The sequence below is a fragment of the Carlito syrichta genome, unplaced genomic scaffold, assembly GCF_000164805.1.
Source record: "Carlito syrichta isolate Samal-C Ts95f unplaced genomic scaffold, Tarsius_syrichta-2.0.1 Scaffold123381, whole genome shotgun sequence".
Classification (NCBI taxonomy): Eukaryota; Metazoa; Chordata; class Mammalia; order Primates; family Tarsiidae; genus Carlito; species Carlito syrichta.
In genome coordinates, this window is record NW_007067477.1 from 320,485 (window position 1) to 329,242 (window position 8,758).

At 42.5% G+C, this 8,758-nt stretch overlaps 1 protein-coding gene across 1 annotated transcript in view; it reads right to left on the bottom strand.

Moving 5' to 3' along the window:
• Window positions 1-7,803: 7,803 nt before the first annotated feature.
• HSF2 (heat shock transcription factor 2) overlaps window positions 7,804-8,758 on the bottom strand; it is a 26,823-nt gene continuing 25,868 nt past the window's right edge. The window contains 1 exon segment of the mRNA XM_021707684.1: window positions 7,804-8,755. Within this exon segment, the coding sequence (XP_021563359.1) occupies window positions 8,518-8,755 (238 nt within the window). The 3' untranslated portion in view covers window positions 7,804-8,517.

Below are 8,758 nucleotides of genomic sequence, written 5' to 3' on the forward strand. Positions count from 1 at the left end.
TGTATAGTGTATTCTTCAGCACCTCAAATTTAGCTGGCCGTGACGATGCTCAGATCTTTCTTCCTATGTGAAAAAGGACCTGGCATTAGAAAACAGCTGCCCGTTTTTTGTCCTGGCAGTTGAATTGTTTTGAAGGTGACTTTCACCCTTTGGTTGTCTGTTAGTGACCCCTGAAATAGAATCTCAGTATTGTTTTTCCCCTAAAGAGCCTTCAGCAGGTAGATCAGTATAGCTTAGATCATGTTTTTAACACATTCAGTAGGTACTCCACACCTGTTGTGTCCTTCACTTGTTTTTTCTGGTTGCCAATTGACGCGTCTTTCCCTGACACTTTAGATGGCATAAACATTTCCCTTACTAAACTAAAACATAAGTGATGCGATTCTACTGATGCACTTTTTTTTTTCTTTAAGAGATGGGGTTGGTCTCCCAGACTGAAATGCAGTGGTGCAGTCTTGGCTCACTGTAGCCTCCACTCCTTGGGCTTAAGTAGTCCTCTTGCCTCAGCCTCTTGAGTAGCTGGGACTACAGGTATGTGCCAGTATGCCTATTTTAAAAATATTTTTGTGGGGACAGTGTTTCACTGTGTTGCTCAGCCTGGTCTTGAACTTTTGGCCTCAAGTGATCCTCTTACCTTGGACTCCCAAAAAGCTTACAGGCATGAGCTACCACACCCAGACTCCAACCAAAATCAGTTGCCAAGCTTTAGTATATTTTATTTAAAGAATTGCTTTGAAGGGGGTCTTTGTCCAGCATTATTGGCAGTAAAATGCCCATAACAATCTCGAGCATTTATCACAGGTAAGTAAAACCTTATGTTCACACAAAAACCTGTACATAAATGTTTGTAGCTTCTTTATTTATAATAGCCAAAACTGGATGCACCCAAGATCATGTCCTTCAATGGGTGAATCGTTAAACACTCGTACAGCTATGCTGTGGAACGATACCTTCATAAAAAAGGAGTGAACTAGTAGTACATGCAAAAACTTGAGTGATAGGTGAAAAAAGATAACTGCAAAAGATCACATACAGTAGAACTCAATTTATCGGACATTCTTATAGAAATGGAGAACAGATTAATAGCTTGGAGTCAGGAATGGTGGGAGAGGAGAGAATCCTTGTGGATCATGGCTTATGCCTTTAGTGTTATATCTAAAACTGCCATTCCTAAACCCAAGGCCATCGAGATTTTCTTGTGTCATCTTCTAGGAGTTTTGTAATTGTACATGCAGATCTGTGCTCCATTTTGAGATAATTTTTTGTGAAGGGTGTCAACTCTGCATTTATGGCAAGTCTTGAAGATGAGCAGTGTCTTTCCTCCTCTGGTATGTTTTCTCCTTCACTGTTGTGTTGGCTATTCTGGGTTGTTTGCTTCTCCATATTAGCTTTAAGATCAGTTGATCGGTATCCACAGGTAATGCCGGAATTTTGATTGGGACTGCATTGAATCTGCAGATCGAGCTGGAAAGAACTGACATTTTGACCGTCGTCTTCCTATTCATGAACATGGAATCTCTCCATTTGTGTAGTTTTTTTGCTTGACATCAAGAGTTGCGTAGTTTTCCTCATGTAGATCTTGTACATATTTTGTTAGATTTATACCTAAAATTTCAATTTTGGTGATGCTAATATAAATGGTATTGGATTTTTAATTTGTATATTAACCTTGGATCCTGTAACCTTCCTAAAATTGCTTATGGGTTCCTGGAGATTATGTCTATACTTTGGATTTTTCTATGTAGAGGATCATGTCATCTAACAATTTTATGTCTTCTTTCCCAAGCAGTATACCTTTTATTTCCTTTTCTTGTCTTGCTGCGTTAACTAGGACGTCCCTGAGGATACTGAAATGGTGAGAAGGAACATCTTTGCCTTCCTCCTGATCTTGGCGGCAAAGCTGCTAGTTTCTCATCGTTAAGTTTTAACTTTTGATGGTAGCCGTAGAGGTTTGTTTGTTTGTTGTTGGTATTTATCAAGCTGAGAAAGTTCCACTCTGTTCCTAGTTTATGGAAGGTCTTTATCATAAATGGGTTTTGGATTTTGTCAAATACGTTTTCTGGATCTACTGATGTGATCATGTGATTTTTTTCTTCAGCCTGTCGACTTGATGGATTACAAGACGTTTTGGTATTAGGGTGATGCTCACCTCATGGAATGAATGAGTTAGAAAGTCTCCCAAGTAGCTGGGACTTCTGCCTTTTGATTAGTGTTAGCATGCTGTAATTTATGTTAATTTTAGAATAGCAGACTATAGAACGAGAATTATCATCAGGGATAAAGAGACGTAGGGGTCCACTCTCCAAGAAGACATAATTATCCTTGACATGTGTACCTAGCAACAGGTGATCAGAATGCGTGAGGCCAAAAATGGGAGAAACAGATGAATTCACTATTACTAAAACTAGAAGCCAGGTGGGTGCAGTGTCTCACACACCTGTAATTCCAGCACTTTGGGAGTTAGAGACAAGAGGATTGACTGAGCACAGGGGTTCGAGACCAGTCTAGGCAACTTGGAGAGACTTCGTCTCTTAAACAAAAAAGAATTTTTTTGAACTGGAGACTTAAATACTCCTCTATCAGAAATGGAGAGACATCTAGCAGGCAGAAAAAGATCAGGAAATTGAGAAAATCGGTGAAGACAAACACTAGTCTTTGAAAGCTCCGTAAAATTTTTAAAAACCTGTATTGAGCCAGACTAAAAAGACACTAATTACTAATAACAGAAAGAGGAGTCATTCGCTGAAGATCCCCTGGACATTATAAGGATATTAAAGTCATAAAACTATGTCCATAAGTTTGATAACCTTGATAGCCAGGTCCTTGAAAGACACAATCCGGCCAGGAACCATGGCTCACACCTGTAGTCACGGCAATTTAGGAGGGGGAGGCAGGAGCATTGCTTGAACCCGGGAGCTTGAGACCAGCTAACCACATAGACCTCATCTCTACAAAAAGATCCAAAGAAGCCAGGCATGGCGGTGCATGCCTGTAGTCCCAGCTACTTGGGAGACTGAGGTGGAAGGGTCACTGACGCCCAGGGCGAGGCTGTGGTGAGCCATGTTCGCATCACTGCGCTCCACCTGGGTGACACCCTGACTGCCAAAACGCACACCGGAAGCGAGAGACACTAGCATGCCTGTATATTCTTAAAACTGAATTAATAGTCACCTTCCAAGACAGAAAACACGGGCCCAGATGGGTTCAGTGGTGAACTCTACCAAACGTTAAAGGTAGAAACTGTTAATTCACTACAAACTCTTTCTGAAGATAGAAGCAAAAGGTGTACTTTCTAACTCATTCATTCCATGAGGTGAGCATCACCCTCATACCAAAATGTCTTGTAATCCATCAAGTCGACAGGCTGAAGAAAAATCACATGATCACATCCGTAGATCCAGAAAACGTATTTGACAAAATCCAAAACCCATTTATGATAAAGACCTTCCATAAACTAGGAACGGAGTGGAACTTTCTCAGCTTGATAAATACCAACAACAAACAAAAAAACCTCTACGGCTACCATCAAAAGTTAAAACTTAACGATGAGAAACTAGCAGCTTTGCCGCCAAGATCAGGAGGAAGGCAAAGATGTTCCTTCTCACCATTTCAGTACCCTCAGGGACGTCCTAGTTAACGCAGCAAGACAAGAAAAGGAAATAAAAGGTGTACTGCTTGGGAAAGAAGACATACAATTGTTAGATGACATGATCCTCTACATAGAAAAATCCAAAGTATAGACATAATCTCCTGGAACCCATAGGCAATCTCTTTCCATCCATTAATCGTTACGTCTCTCTACATTTAAAGTGGGTTTCTTGTAAACAGCATAGAGCTGGGTCTTATTTTGTGATCCCCTCTGACGGAGTTTTTTTAAATTGGCACCTGTAGACCACTGACAGTCAAAGTAATCATATGTTTGGCAAATATGTATCATGTTATTTTTCTATCTGAACTTGCTTCTTTGTTCCTATTTTTGTCTTCCACTCTTTCTGTATTTCATGGTTTTAGCTGGGCATGTCATATAATTCTGCTCTCCTTTCTAGCATATGGTTGCCCTAGAGTCTGCAATATATATTTACAGCTAATCCAACGTCACTTTCAAATAATATCAAACCGTTTCACAGGCAGTCTGAGTACTTATAATAAGTTTCTCCCTCCTGTCCCCTGTATCATTGCTGTCATTTATTTCATTCATATGTAAGCATACCTAAACATGGAGATACACACACTCACATATGCAGGCATAATCAGATGCACAACTGCTTTCATTCTGAGTGAACTGCTACCTGTTGTATTGCAGATTAGCACGACAGTTGTACTGATTTCATGTGGGAATTGGTGGAACTTATTGGCAAATTACTTTTCTTTGGGGAAAAGTTTTCATTACTGACACTGTTTGGTAGTTATGGGATTACATGTCTTTCCTCCAGCAGTCGAGGTAAAGTATTTGTGACTTGTCTGTTTTGTCTGTTTTCAAGCTAACTGTTTACAGTTACTATTTGAATTCCAGCGCATCTGCAGAGGTTTCGTCTTCTCGTGGTTTTTTGAGCTTCATTTCTTGCCTGACCTTCCCAGGGAGTTTTCCGTTTCGATCGTTTTTGATCACCTTCTGTGTTTTAGACAAGTAGGGTCTGACTTGACACTTGCTGTTCTTTCATTTCTTTCCACTTTACTTGGCTTCATTCTATTTCTTGATTTAATCTGAGTGTCCAGCTCATTTTGCTTTTATTCCTAACGGAAGCACTTAAGACTAGATTAGACTTCTTTCTCCCCATTAGATATCACTTAAAACTGCATCTCGTTCATTTGGGTATGTGGGGTTTTTAAAAACCATTAACGTCAGAATTTTCAGTATGTCCTGTTAGACCCAAGAGTTCAGCAGTTCTTTTGCCATTTCAAAAAATGTTAAGGAACCTCAAAATGGTACTGCTGGTTTCTAGCTTATTTGTATTGTGGTGAGTCTGCTTGATAACAACTCCTTAAAATTCGTTGACTGACTTTGTGACCTAACATGCCATACTGATTTCAAAAAATATTTCACGTGTGCTTGAAAGGACGGTCTAGGCTCTAAATTCTTGAATGCAGCATTGCATAAGTTAATCGTCGTGTCATCTGGCACTTTGGCGGTCTGCAACCCCTTTTTCTCACACCTCAGGCTCTAGACTCCTGAGTATGCTGTCTGTGTTGAGTATGCTATCTGTGTGGAACCTGCCGACACACCCCTAAAAGCACGATTAGCTGTCTACAAGTCACAAGCTCTTAGTGCTACTTGTCTCTCTCTGAGGCACAACAAAGCTGGAGGTGGGATGAGGGGGGACCCTCTAAACCGTCTTCACACTGCAGCAGCACCTGTTCCCAAGACAGTCCAGAGACTTTCTCACTTACACAAGCTGCTTTGTTTTCAAAGCCTTCACATCTTCAATTCCTAAAACTGACCTGCCTGAAAAGGTGCCCGAGAACAAGGGATCATCCCTCTTAACAGCTCCCCTTTTCATACTTGGCCAAAACACGCCTCTTAGCCATTGCGAATCTTACCAAGGCACTTAGCCAGTAAAGGGGACCATTTAAAAATACTGGTGAGGAAGAGATGACACTATCTGGTTAGGAAAAAAAAGAAACTTTGTAACTCGGGTGGTTTCTAGTATTTGTGCTTTCATCAAAATTGAAAGATGATCTGAGTCACCAGTTGACAGATGATAAAAATAATAATAGTGAATTCTGGTATATAACCCTGAAGGAGTTCAAATAATGTACTATACAAAATTCCTTTCTCATCTACTCGTTCCGCTGTATTACAAGCAAAGTTTCTTGGGACTTCAACAGCAATAGAAACAAAAATGGGGGTAAAATTGGTACTGAAGAACTCCTAGAAACTCAAGACCTGTTTATCCCACGAGAATCAGCATTTCAATAAGAGGCCATCAAACTAGAGGGTACAAGAGTCAACACTACAGAGCAGACGAACTCCCCCAAACTCAAATGGAACCATCAAGGTTTGTTTCGCCCTCGTCGGAAGCCTCGAACGAGTGTCCAAGGCTGATGCGTGGCTCTGCTCTAAGCAGTGTTCGGAAAGCCGCCGTTCTTCCTTGACTGCCCCTCCCCTATGCCTTAAGCAGGGCAGGGCAAAGGCGGGCGGGCGAAGACTGCCTGGGGGAGGTTGCCACACCAGATCTGAAGTGTGGTAGGTCGCTTCTCCTGTTTTATGGATTAGAACCCAGTGACACAGCTGCCGCATCTGCAAAGGTGAAAATCTAGCCACTTAAGGAAGTGGTTTGGCAATCAGATCCCGACCACATACATTTATACTGTTTTGAACAACTGTGTATTTGTAATTGGAGATGAACTCTTTAAATACCTGGAATCTTACAATTACAGGAAACAATTTCAAATTTAGATGTAAAGAAGTCTGACAAAGGATCATCAATGTATAACTTTTACACACCAAGAAAGTAGGATAAAATTCTTTGGCGGTAGTAAAGTGGATATGACGGAGATCAAGTCACTGTGAGATACATGGAAACAAAACACATAACAGCCAGGCTCGGTGGCTCAGCCTGTAATCCCGCACTTTGGGAGGCTGAGATGAGTGAATTGACTGAGCCCAAGGGTTCGCGACCCGCCTGGGCAACCTGCTGAGACCTCATCTCTACAATCAATCAAAAAATCAGCCGGGTGTGGTAGCGCGTGCCTGTAATTCTGGCTACTCAGAAGGCTGAGGCGGAAGGATTACCGGAGCCCAGCAGGTCGAGGCTACGGTGGCCGGGAGCGGCCAATGCACTCCAGTCTGGGCGACAGAGTGAGACTCTGACTCAAAAAAAAACCCCCAAAAACCACATTAACTGTATTTGAAAACGGCAACATTGACAATGTCCTAAATTCCACTCCAACTATTTAAACGTAACATGAAAAATTTTAAATATCAACTTTAAAAGTACCAGGGTGGTACTCTTTCTCAAAATTATTTTTAGAGTGCATTTAGGGCTCCAAAATGTACACAAGGAGAAGAAACTCGATCAGAATGCATAATGAGAAAGGAAAGGGGAAAAGACTTCTTCTTAGGGTTTCCTCCCTTCAGTTTCTAAACTCTTCTCACCTGAACAGACTTCAGGAAAGTGACCTCTTCATCTTCAGCTCATGCAGAAAACTTCCAGAGTCTTGAACTAATTCATCAAGATCCTACTGTCAGAGCTGAGTACTTTAGGATCTAACTAGGACTCTTTGAAGGAAGAACTCTTCCTATCGTTCTGTTAGGCCCTAATTTGAATCTTTACATCACAGTAAAAGAAATTCTAACACACCGAGAGACAAACTGGCCCAAAGGAACGCCTTCCCTTGGAATCCCTCATCAAAGAGGCCTATACAGTATCCAGATACCAGCTGCACTGTCGGCCCTCTGCCTGAGGTAGAGTTCTTCAAGTCAAAAAATGCCCTGGACTCGCATTCAGTCTCTTCAGTTCTCATGGGAATCTGTTTCAAGAGGAGGAGATGGTCTGACTCTTTCTCTCATCTTGGCTGGGGGCAAAGATGACAGGCCCTTGGCGGGCCAATGAGAGGCATCCTTCTCTCGGCTCTTTATTGGAAACACAAAGCAAGCCACACAAATGACTTTACAAGGCATTAAATTCAGAGACATCATAGTCATCCCTTGTTGCATTTGGACTTTTAGATGAAGCAGGAAGATCCTGATGTGCTCATATTAAGAGAAAGGAACCACAGACACAGTTTAAAGTCACCGCTTCCTCTGAGAAGGAAACAACTCTAGGAGTGCCACCTCCAAAGAACACACATAATAGACACTAGTACTCAACATTCATTACATTTATTTTACTAAATAGCATGTTTCAAAAAACACAACCCAGAAAACCTTTATACTTAAAACGAGTCCCACCAAGTGGATGGGGCTGATGCCACCCCACCCCCACTTCTAGGTATGTGGAGCGAAACCACGTGAGACAGTGAGAACTCGCACACTTCGCCTCTCCTGCTGGACACGAATACTTTTTGAACATAAATGAACTTCTCTGAACCAAGAGAAACAAATGAAGTTTTACAAGATACAGGCACTTTATGTTCCCAGTTTTAAAAAGAAGCCAAGTGAAAAATGTTTAATAAAAGTAACCGAAAGCTTTAGGCGTTATACCATTAGTTCAAGTGACTTACACTCAATGCAAACAGACAGCATCATACGAGTAAAGCAAACAAACATACAAAAGTGTAACTGGGGTTAACGGTCATATTTGTTAAAAAAAATCCGACTGACTACAACTGGAGATAAGTGGCCGTTTGAATCCAACGTAAAGCTGTGCCCACGTGAAATCTCGTGTGCCTGTGCAGCGGAGGGACACCGGGAGCTCGCAAGAGTGTGGTTAGTGAGAGAAGCCGGAGGCGCTTTGCTTCCACGGCATCTGATCAACCGAAACAGAGCCATTTACAAAAAAGTCCCGAATGACACCTTAAAATAAATAGTTCATCATTTTGATGAATATGTACAGGTGAAGTCCGCCCCCGCGGGACTCAGCTCTCCAAAAGCGGCATGTCGCTATCCAGGGGCGCGGGCGCCAGTTCGCACAAATAAAAGAGGGTCGCCTCGCTGGCTTCGGCTTCGGTCAGCGGCTCCAGGCGCACCAGCTTGCTCTGGGTGGGCTCCGGGTCCAGCCCGCTGTCCAGAAGCTCGTCCACCTCGATGGGCTTCTCCGCGGAGGGCGCCGCCTCGGCCGGCGCCGCGGCGCCGCCCTGCTCGACAGAGGCCGGGCTC